At 41.1% G+C, this 16,347-nt stretch overlaps 1 protein-coding gene across 1 annotated transcript in view; it reads left to right on the top strand.

The window, feature by feature from the left end:
• LOC125453509 (mitochondrial uncoupling protein 2) overlaps window positions 1–16,147 on the top strand; it is a 33,020-nt gene extending 16,873 nt beyond the window's left edge. The window contains exons 3-8 of the mRNA XM_059646757.1: window positions 5,452–5,664; window positions 6,426–6,633; window positions 8,399–8,596; window positions 12,824–12,925; window positions 14,772–14,952; window positions 15,501–16,147. Coding sequence (XP_059502740.1) covers window positions 5,539–5,664; window positions 6,426–6,633; window positions 8,399–8,596; window positions 12,824–12,925; window positions 14,772–14,952; window positions 15,501–15,600 — 915 coding nt within the window. The 5' untranslated portion in view covers window positions 5,452–5,538 and the 3' untranslated portion in view covers window positions 15,601–16,147. The remainder of the gene's footprint in view (window positions 1–5,451; window positions 5,665–6,425; window positions 6,634–8,398; window positions 8,597–12,823; window positions 12,926–14,771; window positions 14,953–15,500) is intronic.
• Window positions 16,148–16,347: the final 200 nt, after the last annotated feature.

Here is a 16,347-nt window from a genome sequence, read left to right as displayed (position 1 = left end):
ATCTCCATCCACGCTAAACTCATACCCCTGCACTTGGCCCTTCTAAACCTTTCCTATGTCCAAATGCCTTTTAAATGTTGTTAATGTACCCGCCTCAATCACTTCCACTCGCAGCTCATTCCATATGCGTATCACCCTCTGTGTAGAACAAGTTGCCCCTCAGGTTGCCATGTATTCTTTCCCCTCTTACCTTAAACTGATGCCCTCTAGTCCTTGATTCCCTGAGCCTGGGAAAGAGACACACACTTCTACAAGATTTCCCCCCTCTGCCCCACCTCAGTCTTGTACGCTGTAAAGAAAAAGGTCCTATCTTGTTGAACCTCTGCCAATAACTCAGTCCCATGAGTCCTGGCAACATCCTTGTAAATTTCTTTGGCACTCTTTCCAGTTAAAATCCTTCCTATTGCAAGGTGACCAAAACTGAACACATTATTCCAAGTGCGGCCTCACCAACGTCATGTACAACTGCATCATAAGTTCCCAACTTCTATACTCAGTGCCCTGACTGATGAAGGCCGGTGTGCCAAAAGCCTTCTTCACTGACCTGTCAACATGTGACTCCACTCTTGGAGAACAGTGCGTCTGATCAAGATCCTGCTGCAATTTCTGATAACCTTCCTCACTGTCAACGATACCACCTATTTTAGTGTGATCCGCAAACTTACTAATTATGCCTTGTACATTTTCACCCAAAGCATTGATATAGATGACAAACAGCAATGGGCCAGCACTGACCTCTGAGGCACACCACTAGTCACAGGCCTCCAGTCAGACAAGCATCCTTCCATTATTACCCTGTGCTTCCTACCATCAAGCCAATTGTGAATCCATTGAATTGGTCGAACAGGTGAAAACATCATGACATGCAAATGGCTACCAGTTTTTTGGACTGAAGTAGGAATTTGCCAACCTGACCTAGAGTTCAATAATCAGACCAGTTTTGCCATTTTTTTTGATGTACATTGATGATTTTAATAGTACACTCCATTCCCAAGTTTTTGAAAATCTGCAGGTGATGTCAAACTTCCATGTAACTGTAATCTTTCAATACAGGAAACATTCTGATAAATGTGAAACTTTGTAACATAGGTGTGAATTTGGATAGACAATGCAAGTTAAATGGTAGAGTTTTAAAGGGGATGCAAAAACACACACCTGGGATTGTGTACAAATCTTCAAAAGTCTCAGGACAGGTTGAAATAAAGCTCAGATCCTGGGTGTTAAAAACAGGCTGTTTCTTAAAAGCTGTGCCTGGTGCTAAGTGTGAATTTCCTTTTCGGTCTCAAACGAGCCCTACTGCTTCTTCAATGATTGATGTGCTTTACAGAAGATTTTCAGGTTTCCCTCATTAGTTGCCAGTCTTTTATGTAATCTCTCGATTGCTTCTTGTGTTTGCTTTTTCATTACCTTCTGTACCTTCTTTATTCATCTTGGTTTCAGAATTGTATTTACAACCTGGCACCTGTGGTGAGCACAGTTTAATTTTTAACCTAATTTCGAAGCCCTTTGTTACCCTTTCTCTTTCTGAGACCTCGACTGTGCCCAAATCATTTTGTCTTTGGGCTTACTTGTTGTTTAGATACTGTTATTCACATCAACCTCCAGCTCAACTCTGTTCTTGCCTCATTGAAGTTGACTCTATTAGTTGATTAGTCAACCTAAAGGAAGAATAATATCAGTTTCTACCATAGTCATAAACCTTATGATACATACACAACCACTCTCCTAAATGCTTCTCCACTGTTGGAAGGCATGGAGGGGATTTACCAGAATGTATTCAGGAGTGAAGTAATACAGTTACATGGTAGTCTAGAGAAGCTGGAGTTGCTCTCCCCAGAGCAAGTTGGTATACATGTACATCGAGTGATTCAGAAGGCGAATGGGATTATATTGTTTCTTGCAAGGGTGTTTTAAAGTTTTATGTGATGGAAATGGATAAGGTTGAATTTTTCAGAAGGGAATTGGATAAATGCAAAATAGGCAAAAAGTTGCAAGGACTTGGGAGAAGTGGGAGGGCAGCTAGCTGAATTGCTTTTGAAACAGCTGGCACACAGATTAATGGGTTAAATGGCATCCTGTGCTTTGCTATTCTAGACATTGTTTATCAAATCTGTTCAGAAGTGATGTGACCCGTCTCTAGAGCAGGTGGGACACGAACCGGGGCCTTCCAGTTCAGGGATACTATCACTGTGCCACAAGAGCCCACAGTAAAGCAGTCTCTGCCATCCCAGAGGAAGACCTAGACAAGCTTGGGCTGACTGAGGACAGATATTGTTTTAAACAATCTGTTCTGATATGAGCACTTGAGCCTGGACATGCTCCATCATTCTGTGCCAATGAATGTTAGTTGCAATCACAAACCAAAACATAATTAACTGACTTAACAAGCAGGAATTTGGATTCAAAAGACTCATGGAACCCAATGATATTAACTTTATGGTCTGTTATTGCAAAGTTGCTTTGTGCAAAATATTTGCTAGTTCATAGAAAGTTGTATTTCCTTAAAATCTCTAAATTTGAAAAAAGGAGAAGGAAGTTATCATTTTCTTTATTCACTCGTGGGATCCGTACATTGCTGGAAAGAACAACTTTTATTGCCTTTCCCTTGTTGCCCATTAGAAGGTAGTGAGCTGCCACCTTGAACCACTGCATTCCATGTACTGGTAGATCCACAATGCCCTTGCGGAGGGAATTCCAGGATTTTGTCCCACTGAACAAAAATGGTTGACTGGAGCTAAGTAATGTGTATGGTTACCAGAGAAGATCAATTTGTCAAAGGCAAAAGTGATTTGTTTTTCAAAAAAAAATCCTAATCATGAAAGAGAACTTGCAAAAACTGCAATTCTGTCCTCAAAGTAATCTTTGCGAAAGATTCCTGGGATGTTCAGATTTGCTAAGTGTAATGGCCTTGCGTCCTTTGTGGAGCAGTGTTGAAGTACTGTAATGGTTTGTAGTTGATTTACTGTCTAACTGGCTTCAGCCTTTGGGCAGCCACTAACTAAGGTTACCCCTTTGGCAGGAGTATTTTATGGGCTAATGATGGGAGGGGAAAAATCGAAGGCTGTCTGTCTGTCTGTTCACTCACACTGTCTGTCTCCCTCTCGCTCTCACTCATGCACACACACACATGGTTGCCAATTCAGAATTCAGAATGTGTACTTTCAGGCTCAGATTTGCTCATATGAAACTGCAGTGAAAATGTAGCTTTGATAACTGGCGAGGTGTTAGATTTGGAAGCAGGTGAGCACTTTGGTGATAGCGATGACAATTCTGTTATGTTTACTTTAGTGATGGAAAGGGATAGGTGTATACCACTGGGCAAGAGTTATAGCTGGGGGAAAGGCAATTAAGATATAGGGAGCATAGGATGGGGAAGGAAACTGCAGGGGATGGGCACATTAGAAATGTGGAGCTTATTCAAGGAAAAGCTCCTGTGTCTCCTAGATAAGTATGTACCTGTCAGGCAGGGAGGAAGCTGTAGAGCGCGGGAGCCGTGGTTTACGAAGGAGGTGGAATCTCTCTTCAAGAGGAAGAAGAAGGCTTATGTTAGGATGAGATGTGAAGGCTCAGTTAGGGCACTTGAGGGCTACGAGGTAGCAAGGAAAGACCTAAAGAGAGCTCAGAAGAGCCAGGAGGAGACATGAGAAGTTGTTGGCGGATAGGATCAGGGTAAACCCTAAGGCTTTCTATAGGTAAGGAATAAAAGAATGACAAAAGTAAGATTAGGCCCAATCAAGGATAGTAGTGGGAAGTGGTGTGTGGAGTCAGATGAGATAGGGGAAGTGCTAAATGAATATTTTTCAACAGTATTCACTCTGTTGTCGAGGAGAAGAAAAAAAAATTCTTTGAGAACGTGACCAAACAGGTAGATGAGAGTAAACTGGTTGATGTAGTGTATATGGATTTCAGCAAGGCGTTCGATAAGGTTCCCCACAGTAGGCTATTGTACAAAATGCGGAGGAATGGGATTGTGGGAGATATAGCAGTTTGGATCAGAAATTGGCTTGCTGAAAGAAGACAGAGGGTGGCAGTTGATGGGAAATGTTCATCCTGGAGACCAGTTACTAGTGGTGTACCGCAAGGGTCGGTGTTGGGTCCACTGCTGTTTGTCATTTTTATAAATGACCTGGATGAAGGCGTAGAAGGATGGGTTAGTAAATTTGCAGACGACACTAAGGTCGGTGGAGTTGTGGATAGTGATGAAGGATGCTGTAGGTTGCAGAGAGACATAGATAAGCTGCAGAACTGGGCTGAGAGGTAGCAAATGGAGTTTAATGCAGACAAGTGTGAGGTGATGCACTTTGGTAGGAGTAACCAGAAGGCAAAGTACAGGGCTAATGGTAAGATTCTTGGTAGTGTAGATGAGCAGAGATATCTCGGTGTCCATGTACACAGATCCTTGAAAGTTGACACCCAGGTTGACAGGGCTGTTAAGAAGGCATAGTGTTTTAGCTTTTATTAATAGAGGGATCGAGTTCCGGAACCAAGAGGTTATGGTGAAGCTGTACAAAACTCTGGTGCGGCCGCACTTGGAGTATTGCGTACAGTTCTGGTCACCGCATTATAAGAAGGATGTGGAAGCTTTGGAAAGGGTGCAGAGGAGATTTACTAGGATGTTGCCTGGTATGGAGGGAAGGTCTTTCGAGGAAAGGCTGAGGGACTTGAGGCTGTTTTCATTAGAGAGAAGAAGGTTGAGAGGTGACTTAATTGAAATATAAAATAATCAGAGGGTTAGATAGGGTGGATAAGGAGAGCCTTTTTCCTAGGATGGTGACGGCGAGCACGAGGGGGCATAGCTTTAAACTGAGGGGTGAAAGATATAGGACAGATGTCCGAGGTAGTTTCTTTACTCAGAGTAGTAAGGGAATGGAATGCTTTGCCTGCAACGGTAGTAGATTCGCCAACTTTAGGTACATTTAACTCGTCATTGGATAAGCATATGGACGTACATGGAATAGTGTAGGTTAGATGGGTTTGAGATCGGTATGACAGGTCGGCACAACATCGAGGGCCGAAGGGCCTGTACTATGCTGTAATGTTCTATGTTAACTGAGTTGAAATCTATCTCTACTTTTTCATCTTGGTTGGTATCCTTCATTTGTCTGTTCATGGGCATGTGCCAGGAATCATGAGGTGTGTGACAAGCCCATAAGATGTAACCAATCTTTCTTTTTTTTGGCATCTCAAAACAAAGTTTGACAAGACTTGCCATGAATGCCACTACAATTTCTATTTATATTGCTGCAAAAGTGCTGTAACACACAGGTTTTTTAGTCATTGTTCTTTCCAATACTAAGGTTAAGTTGTGTCTTCCCAAATTTGCTCTAGATTATAATAGCAATTCCTTTTGATCCTAGATGGAGAATTAATTTTCCCTGTCATTGTGTAATCATCACAGATTGATAAACCGGGTATAGAGACTGAACAATTGTTTTGTTTATTCACAGGTACGGGCAGAGTGCATTTGTCTTCTTGATCACTATATTGCATTCCCTGACTTTTCTCGTCACTCACTGCTAAATCGTACCATTTCTGAAAATGGTTGGATTCAAACCCACAGATGTTCCTCCTACAGCTGCGGTGAAATTTATTGGTGCTGGAACAGCCGCTTGCATCGCTGACGTGTTCACCTTCCCTTTGGACACTGCTAAAGTCAGATTACAGGTAAGTTCTCTGCAATGTGCAGAGAAAGTCTGTGGCTTGGACCAGCATTGGCACTGGCATACCATCTGACTTGATCTGGTACATTGTTGTGTAGTCTCCACTTTCAGCCTTCGCAGTAACATTTTCAATGAATTTCACTAATTTTTTTTAAAAATGTACCAAAAGCTCTGTTTCTTGGCAATATTTGCTGGATATGCTTACATGTTTCCAGTGTCTCTAAGAATGCATGGGGGTTTACTTGGTCCAGATTTGGAGAGAACCATTATTTTGCCCACTTTTCAGAAATAACACTGCTAAAGCCATCATCTAAGCCTCTGATCGTGTGCCATCATGAGAGACTCATTATTAGCAGTGCAAATGTAGGGATTTGACACAGAATGCTGTTCTCTCTCAAATAAACCAATGTCACTACCTTCCAGCTTTTATCTGTCAATAGATTAACAATTAGAAATGTCACTCCAGTATCTGCTGATTCTTCTCTCTGTTTAGTGTTTAATGCTTGTGCTGCATTGCCCACTTTTGGCCTCACTTATTAACGATGAGATGAAATTTTGAAACTTTCTGCTCAAACCTCTACTCACAATATTTCTATATATGCAATTTTTTTTACAAATAACAGTTTACAAGTCCCAAGCTGGAAATACCCTGTGATGACCAAGTGCTGGATCTGGGATGCCTAAGTGTTAGACTAGTCTACATGAGAGTTGGGCTGACCCCAAATCTCATAAAGCGCCTGCTCATCCGATTTTTGTCCTGCACAGATTCAAGGAGAATTGAAGTCTGCTGCAGAAGTGCCCCCCGTAAGGTATAGAGGTGTCTTTGGCACAATAACTACAATGATCAAGACTGAGGGACCGAGAAGCCTCTACAGTGGTCTGGTAGCTGGTCTTCAACGTCAGATGAGTTTTGCTTCAGTGCGCATCGGACTTTATGATTCTGTGAAACAGTTTTATACCAAAGGATCTGAACGTAAGTATGGCTTGCAATTAACTTGCAAAATTTCGTATCTTGAGTTGTTTACTCTATTTAACAATGGGAGGATGCCTGATTCTCCAGATACAGCAGTCTCCTGGATACTTTTCAGTCCAGATTTAACTAACTTCTTAATTACACCAGAGTATTCAGGATGAGGGCCTTAATTTAATTTAGGGGTGAAGAAAAATCAAAATGTATTTGTGACTGTAATGTCATACCAGTCTGGGAAAGACTAGGTACTGAGCAGTCTACAGTATTCCAATTTTAGATCGCACAGGCTGATTATTTTGACTTTTTAAAAAGTATTGATTTCTGGTACTTATTGCGCACTCATTCTTGAGTCAATTTCCTTGCATGGCTGGCAACACCCAGTGAAATCATGGCCAGATTTTCTACATCTGGTCACTTCTAAGACTTTTTTTTTCCCTTAAAAGCACGGAAATCTAAGCTTGGTGAATCCAGTTGATTAACTGCTGGGTCACAAATAGCTTGCTGATAATGGAAAGTTAAGTGGAAATGAAAGCTTTGAAGAGGACACCGGGCTGCACATAGATAAATGGAATATAATGTGGGCAGATGTGAGGAGATTGGATGAACACAGCAGGCCAAGCAGCATCTCAGGAACAGCTTTTGTGCTCCTGAGATGCTGCTTGGCCTGCTGTGTTCATCCAGCTTCACACTTTGTTATCTTGGATTCTCCAGCATCTGCAGTTCCCATTATCACAGATGTGAGGAGATTGTTGACTTCAGTCATAAAATACAAACGGGGAACTTATTTTTAAGAATAAATCTTTGTAAATGCTCACGTTCAGAGAGACTTAGTTGGTTAGCAGGTACAATAACTGATTAGATGGACAAATAGCATGTTGGCCTTGAGTGCAAGAGGAGTCCAGACTGAAGATATCTTGCTGCACTTGTGTTTGGCTTTGGTAAAACCACATCTGGGTACCTCTGTGCCATTTGGGGTCTCCATATTTAAAGAAGCTATACTTTGGAGGTGTATTGGAGACTTTTATTTGATTGATCCCTGGAATGAGAGGTTGTCATATATTGAGAGGTACAGCAAATTGGGCCTGTCTTCCTGGAATCTGGAAGAATGGGAGACAATCCATTTGAAATATGTAAGACTGAAGGGGATCAATAAATGGATACAGTGTGTTTACCTTCACTCTAGAACATGGGGACACACTCTCAGAAGAGGTGGATGATCATTTAGGATTGTGATGGGGAAGACTTGGTTATGTGTCTTTTGAAATTGCCTATTTAAAAACTGTTGGGAATCCTCCATTGCTGAATATTTTTAAAGGCAACTTTGGCCAATTTTTGGTCTGTGAGTAAGTGTGCAGGAAAGCAAGGTCGAAACCTAAGATCAGCTGAGACCATACTGAATGGTGGTGGGACAACCTCCGCAGGAACCATCTCCTGTCTCTTGTGTTCTCGTGATTCAGCAAGAGCCAACAGCGGCAACTGCCCGCTGACATCGACATGAAGCAGCTTTTCTCCATAAGTGGAAATAGTGATGAAACAACCGCTGGTTGAGTCTATGTGAATTACAAGGAAACCTGAAGATGAAGCAGAGTTTTGGTATCGGCATTTGGTCTACATTCAAACACTACACATGTGTTTGTCCTCCTCCCTAATATTGAAAATGAGTAAAAAGAAAATTTCTAAACCAAACATTCACTTTTTGATTTTAGCCGGTTAAAATAAATTGATCATGTAGGCTATATGTTTGTCATAACTGGTTGAATTATTTTAGATGTTGGTGTTGGAAGCCGCCTACTTGCTGGTTGTACGACAGGAGCCATGGCTGTGGCCTTTGCCCAACCAACAGATGTGGTGAAAGTGAGATTTCAAGCACAAGCAAATCTGTCTAGTCCAAACAGAAGATATAATGGCACCATCGAAGCCTATAAAACAATTGCCAAGGAAGAAGGTGTTCGCGGATTATGGAAAGGTATGTATCTTGCAGTTCTAATTTTATTTTGGTTCAGCATATTTTAATCTCCAATACTTTAACTTTTTCTTTCAGTTGTCTTCGAGGAGTATTTGTTTAAAATTGGGGCAGCGCGGTGGCTCAGTGGTTAGCGCTGCTGCCTCACAGCGCCAGGAGACCCAGGTTCGATTGCAGCTTCAGGCGGCTGATCGCGTGGAGTTTGCACATTCTCACCGTGTCTGCGTGGGTTTCCTCCAGGCACTCGGGTTTCCTCCCACAGTCCAAAGATGTGCAGGCTAGGCAGATTGGCCATGCTAAATTACCCATAGTGTAGATTAAGTGAGGAATGGGTCTGAGTGGGAAGCTCTGAGGGTCGTTGTGGACTGAGGAAGGGTCACTGGACCCGAAACATTAACTCTGATCTATTTTATTCTTCAGATGCTGCCAGGCCTGCTGAGCTTTACCAGCAACTTCTGTTTTTGTTATTGGTGTGGACTTGTTGGTTGAATGGCCTGTTTCCACACTGTACGGATTTTTATTCTATGATGAGATGGTGGTGTGGCTGTAATGTCACTATATTATAATGTAAAGGTGCCAACTAATGCTGTGACAATGCTGGTTCAAATCCCATCATGACAGCTGGTGAAGTTTTAAATGTAGCTAATAGAATTTGGAACTAAAAAGCTTGTCTCACAATGGTGACCACTAAACTATCATTGCTTGTTGTAAACATAGAAACATCAGGTTTGCTAATGTTCTTTTTTTTTGGAGAAGGAAATCTGCCCACTTTATTTTTAACAGGCCTGCGTGACTCCAGGCAAAAATAAAAGTGGTGGACTCGTAGCTGCCCTCTGAAATGGATTAGCAAGCCACTCATTTCAGTGGCATTTAGAGAGGGCCTTGACAGCAGTGCCCACAATCCCGTGAAAGAATAATGAAAATGTTCACAAAGTAGGAACTGCATATTCATTCCTGATTCCCAGGTCTACCATTGGGAATGAATCTGGAATATCTGACATCAGGGAAAGGCAGACTTTGGAAGAGGCTGACAATTAACAGGCCACCTCCAGGAGCCCCATCTGCGAACTTTTATTTTTCTTCTTTCTTCAAGGCCAGTGTTTGTTGCCCATTCCTGAGTAGATCATTAGGTCAGTTCTGGGGACAGTTAAGAATTTCCAACATTGCTATGGGTCTGGAGTCCTATATAGGCTAGACTGGGTCAGGACAGCGTGTTCCCTTCCCTGATGGGCACTGGTCAACTGGCAGGGTTTTTAAAGACCATAGTTTTGCAATTAACAGTCACCATTGTCTGACACTAGCTTGGAATTGCTAATTCATTGAATTTAAATGCCATCAGCTGCCCTGGTGAGATTTGTACCCATGTTCCTGAGCATTTGCCCGGGTCTCTGGATGACTAGTCCACAGACATTTACTGCTACATCATTGTCATCCCATCACTCTTCATTGCTTTAAAAAGTTATTGCTTAAAATGTGGCTATATCCATGTTGTTTGTGCAGGGAAAACCTGCCTCCGACTGCACCGCACCCCCCACCCAGCCTGCCACTGGGGTGTATCAAACTGGGCATTATCCTTAGCGCGACACCATCTGAGTAAGTCCAGAGCAGCTTCAGTAGGCACTTGCAAGTGGCTCCTTGCCTTTGGAGGGTAGGTAAGTGTCAGCACCTACCCACTCTCTTTCCATTGCATCTTCTATGGAAGTATACCTGCAGCAGGAGCGCACCTGCAAGCTGTTGTAAAAACTCTGCTCTATTCTGCACCACCTGAGGTTGTCGTGGAGGTCCTGCCTTCACACCCTTGCCACTTGCCCAAGGTGTGGTGGCTGTCTGGTTAAACCAGTCACTTCTGTCTAATGACACGGCAGCCCCATGGTTCTGTGGGACTTTAACTTTTTTATGCAGTGGAAATGACAAATCCGTACTCCTATTTCCCAAGCTGAGATCTCATTGCATATTTTGCTGAACTGGATTATCAAGTTGTTATTGGCAGCATTTTTCACAGAAATTTGGTGTCTTTTCTTCACTTTCCTCACTTCACTGAGGAGAAGAATGGCCTCTCCTGTCAGGTTTCTTGAGTCTTTCGAACTGTTGTAGCACATAGCGCTGAGGGGCTGTTGTAATATGCCTATCTCTCTGAGCCAGGAGACCCAAGCTCAAGTCCCCCCTGCTCCAGAGGTGTGTCATAACATCTCTGAACAGGTTCATTAGAAAAATTACTATCTACCAAATAAAGCTGCTGAATTCAATACGAGTGGGGCCTTTGGGGATGTGGGATGAAACATTATAACTGTACGCTGAGAGTTAAGCTGAGATTTTGATATTTGGCGCCCCTAACAGAACTCCAGATCCTTTTGAGGACTGTTGCTCAGTACAACTTGCAGACTCTTCAACATTGAGCACTGGAGCTTGCACTTAAAGTTGTGGATCTGTTATTTTTGCTCTTGTTTATTTGTTTGTGAGATTGGGGCATTACTGGCTGCACTAGCATTTATTGCTGTGGCGAAGGTGATGCTGACCTGTGCAGCCCTTAGACCCACACTGCAGTTAGGAAGCGAGTTTCAGGCTTGTGTCACAATTTCATTGAAGGAACAGCAATATATTTCCAAGTCTCGATGTTGTGGGACTTGAGGAGGAAACGGAAGGCATTGATATTCCTCTGCATCAGCTATGCTTGTCCTTCCAATGTGGTAGAGGTGACCGGTTTGGAAAGTATTGGCAAAGGACCCTGATTGAATTTCTGCAATACAGCAAGTTGATGGTACGCACTGCTGCTTCTCGTATAGTGTCATGGTGGAGGGAGTGAATATTGAAGGTAGTTGATGGGTTACCAGGTAAGTGGACAGTATTCTATCATACACCTGGCTGGTAGATGATGGAAAGGATTTGGGGAGACATGTGGTGAGCACTCATTGCAAGCTTCCAACCCTTAACCTGCTCTCATAACCAGAGTTTGAATATATTTCCTGTCCAGTTCAGTTTCTGGCCAAAGGTAACTTCCAGGATGTTGATCATGGGGATTCAGTGATGGCAGTGACATTGAACATCAAGGGATAATAGTTATGTTCTGTCTTATTGGAGATGGCCATTGCCTGGAATTTGCATGGTGTGAATGTTACTTGCCACCTATCAGGTCCAGATTGTCTAAGTCTTGTTGCAGCTTGACATGAACTGTTTCAGTGTCTGTGGTCTCAGGAAAGGTGCTGAACATTGTCATCACCTGCAAACATCCCCATTTCTGATACAGTGAAGTGGGTTGGGGGTAGGTCATTGATAAAGGAGCTGAAAATGATTTGTCTGAGGAAACTAGCCTGAGGAACTCCTGCAGAGATGGCTTGGGACTGTGGTATTTGATTTGAAACAACAACCATCTTCCTCTGTTATGTATGTTTCCATGCTCAGTCAAATTCTCCCAGTGATAATTGACCTGGTTAACCTTGGCTTGCCATTTATGAACAATTTCCCACCTTGCTGGGTGGGTGCCACTGTTGTAGCTGTACTAGAACAGTTTGGTGAGGGGTGAGGCCAGTTCTGGAGCAGAATAGCTAAAATATTTCCAGGGCCCATAGTCTTCACAGAATCCAGTGCCAGAATTGAGTGGTGTGAATTGAATTGGCTGAAGACTGGCGTCTGTGATCCAGGGGACTTCCTGGTAGAAGGCATGGATCATCCACTTGGTACTTCTGACTAAAATTGGATATAAATACTTCAACCTCATCTTGTGCACTGATGTGTTGTGTTCTCTCTCCATTTGAGGATGGGGATATTTGTGGAGCCGCCTCTTCTGTTAGCTGTTCAATTATTGACCACTATTTACAACTGTTTGTGTAAAGAGTGCAGAGTATGGATCTGATCCATTGGTTGTGGGCTTGCTTAGCCCTGTCTGTTGCATTTGACATGCAGGTAGACCTGTTTTATAGCTTCACTTGCTTGACACCTCATTTTTAAGTGTGCCTAGTGTCACTCTTGACATGTCCTTCTGCATTCTCCATTTGAATCAGGGTTGATCTCTCAGTTTGATAATGACAGACTAGAGGATGTTCTGGCCCACAAGGTGGTAGGTTTAAGTAGAATATGATTGTATTGCTGCTGATGGTTCATAGTTATCAGAAGTACAATCAGCACCATTTCTATTATGTTGAAGATGTTGGGACCTGAACATATAATGGAAATTCTGAATCTATAAACAATTTATGAATACCATTTAAAATCAACATTTAACTGTTTCTGCAGGGACTTTTCCAAATATTGCTCGTAATGCCATCGTGAACTGTACAGAGCTTGTTACCTACGATCTGATCAAGGATCTGTTGTTGAAAAATGGTCTGTTGAGTGGTAAGTGTTGGAAGAGATTCCCTATTGCTTACATATTGGAATGTTATCTATTCTAAACTGTGTTTTAATTGAGGAATTTAAATTTGAATTGAATGCAGTTAAGCTTGTGTAAGAAATAATCCATTAAGTTTATCAATCCAGCAAAAATTAAACTGAATGGTAGTTTTGACCATACTGTGTTTAAAGTTGTAACTTACCTTTGAAATCTAATGTGATTTTTAGCTTGTAAAGGACCCAGTACTGCTCCAAATGTATTTCTGCTGTGTGGTGTAAGCAGTTCCTAAATCTTCGATATAGCTTGTAGTTTGAAATGTGTGCACAAATCAGATGATCCATTGATGACTTACTAATGGGTACTTTAAGCATAAACTAATTGTTACCATAACTGGTCCTGTTATTAAAACAAAATTTATGCAAGGATTTTTTTTGTTTGTTACTGATTTCCCCCAGAAATTGTCAATGCACTAACTAAGGAAGTTCAGGATGGTATCAAGTGAAAAAAAAATTAAGAGCATGCTGTCTGGATTTAGTAGTAGGCCTGAAGATTGTGGAAAGTTTAGAAACAAACAAGGGAATGACTTCTAAAAATAAAGAGAGAGGTTAGAATATGGGTAGAGTAGCAAAAGATATGAAAACAGACATTGAGTTCTACAAGCATATAGAAAGGACAAGAGTAGCTAAAATAAATATTGGTCCCCTAGAGGGTGAGACTGAGGGATTAATAATGAAAAGCAAGCATTTTAAATTTGTGACTACAGCAGAAGACAGAGAATCCCAAGAATGGACCATAAAACTGTCAGATGTTAGAGCATAAGTAGGCCATTGATTCCATCGGGTTAAGTCTACCATTCAATACAATCATGCCCAATCTGAGAATCCTCCACTATGCTTTCTTGTCTCTTTACCCACAGCCCTTGATTCACTTGCTGTTTAAAAATCTGTTTAGTTTATCCCAGCCTTGAATGTACCTAATGACCCAGCCTTGAGAGCCCTCTGGTGTAACGAATTCCACAGATTCACAGCCCTCTGAGAGAAGAATTCCTCTTCACCTTTGCCTTAAATAGGCGACCCCTTATTCTGAGATTTCTGTTGCATGCTGTCACAACACACTAAGGACTTGGAAAGAGTTTGGCTCCTGTTCTCTATCCATCAAGCAAAACTCGGTCTTGTGCTTCTTCTCTACAGAATGGGCACATAAGGCTGAGATAGATGTACAGATACATGTATACATAACTTGTTTCTTGATCAGTAGGGCAATGGAGAGTTATGCGAAAACACAGAAAATTGAGTACGAGGAATATTGGAACAGCCATGATCCTATTGAATGGTGGAGCAACCACAAGGGGTTGAATGGCCTACTCCTGTTCACATTTCTTACAGCCTTATGAGTGAAATGTGCTTCTCTCCTCAAAGGCCTGTTTAGCTACAGTAACCAGAGGAATATAGCCTTTTTGTAAAGAAAAAGCTACACCTAATAGGAATTAACTACCTAAAGGTGGAGATAGAGACTTGTTTTTGAAGTAGGAGATGGTCAGTGATGCCATTGCATTTAGAGTGCTTTGTTTGATTCCCTGTGGGCTGCATGAGGAATTGTTATCAATAAATAATCTGTTTAATAGGAAATGCTGACAGCCAAATTGATGGGATTTTATGGGGCCTGTCTTTGTAATTTAAATCCAATGTACAATTCCCTTCAGTTTCTCAGAAACATTTCTGTTTTATTTAACAGGCCCTAAAACAATGGAAGGAATGTTCCCATTGAAATCACTTGACCTAAAATTTATTATTGAACTGAATAGAAGCCAAAAATATTTTTCAAACCAATGTTTTAATATATTCCCTACAGATAACCTTCCCTGCCATTTCTCTTCTGCTGTTGGTGCTGGATTCTGCACAACTATTATTGCTTCGCCTGTTGATGTAGTGAAGACAAGATATATGAACTCTGCCCCTGGCCAATACAGAAGTGCATTCAACTGTGCAGTAACCATGTTTACAAAGGAGGGTCTTACAGCCTTCTATAAAGGGTAAGGGATCATTTATTGTCTGTAATTTTGAAAAGAAAAATGCTGGCTTGAGGTTGCAATAATTAGTGGATTTTGCTACTTTAGTCCTTTTAATTGATACTGTAATTCAGGGCAGTGCCTATTAGCAAAATGAGGACTGCATCTCAGTAATTAAAAGCAAAAATAAGGAAGCTAGAGAATACATCAAAATCAACAATTCTCTTCATTAGAGGTTGAAAGACGAAGAGTGGAGAGGATTTTGATAAAGGTTGGGGATTGCCTTGATGTTATTGATTAATTCCATCACTTTTTTAAATTATATACTCGTTTAAAATTAAGCTTCTTCCTACCTCTGCAATTTTTCTTGAGTTTAAGATCTGTCTTTAATGTGGATTCCTGTTAATGGCATCCAGAATAATCATCTTAAAATCTTAAGGGGATGTTTGCATGAAATACAGTTTTTTTTAATACTCAATTTGCTGCATGCAGTAAGTGTAGCAAATATGGTTTGAATGTATACCCATGCATGTTTGTACTATCACCTAAATCTAATTATTATTTCATTCCAGGTTTATGCCATCATTTCTACGTCTGGGGTCCTGGAACATAGTGATGTTTATTACATATGAACAGCTGAAACGAGCTTTGATGGTAGCCACGCTTTCTTAAGAATCTCCTCTGTAAACAAAAAATAATGCTTAGTTTTAGCTGCTGAGTTTGCACAACTTGTATCCCATGAATAACTCTTAGTTCCTCCTACCTCTTTCTTTAGAATTTTGCATATTTACTCCAAGTAGATTTTCAAAGACCTTGGGAACGGTTTCAGGCTTTAAATTGCAATGTTTCATTGTGCTATATGATATTTAATTTCTTTACTGATTTTCTTATCTATCTTTTGAAACAATGTATCCTATTGCCCAAAAGGGCCATAACAGATTTTATTTACCATGGACCTGTGTAAAGTAATTGATTTCACAACAATTTTTCTACCTTCCCTGCCGCTCCAACATCGCCAACAAATTTGATAGAACTCTCAGCTGGAAACAACTGCCCTTAATTTTATGTCTTTGTGCCTGGAAATCTCTTGGTCATTGGAACATATGACTATGTGGAAGTAAAGTACCATGCAGGTAGAATCTCAATTTTGATTTGGAGTGATGTTTGATTTTATTACCCTCTTAATTGTACTGTTGCTGTTCTATTTCAAATAAAACATTCTTTAAAAAAAACTTTGATTGTCATTGATATGTCATATCTATTGAAATTTTGTTCTTATTTGGAAAGAGAAGTTTATACAGTCTATTTTACATTTTAAGATTTTAAGTTTTGCAATTGCGAATTGTTTTTTAAGTCTGTGTTTTAATTTTTTTATTCATTCATGGAATGTGTGTGATGCTGCCTGGGACAACATTAATT

Source organism: Stegostoma tigrinum, chromosome 6 (assembly GCF_030684315.1).
Source record: "Stegostoma tigrinum isolate sSteTig4 chromosome 6, sSteTig4.hap1, whole genome shotgun sequence".
Taxonomy (NCBI): domain Eukaryota; kingdom Metazoa; phylum Chordata; class Chondrichthyes; order Orectolobiformes; family Stegostomatidae; genus Stegostoma; species Stegostoma tigrinum.
Note: the sequence above shows the minus strand (reverse complement) of the source record. Positions and strands in the feature narration are given on the sequence as shown.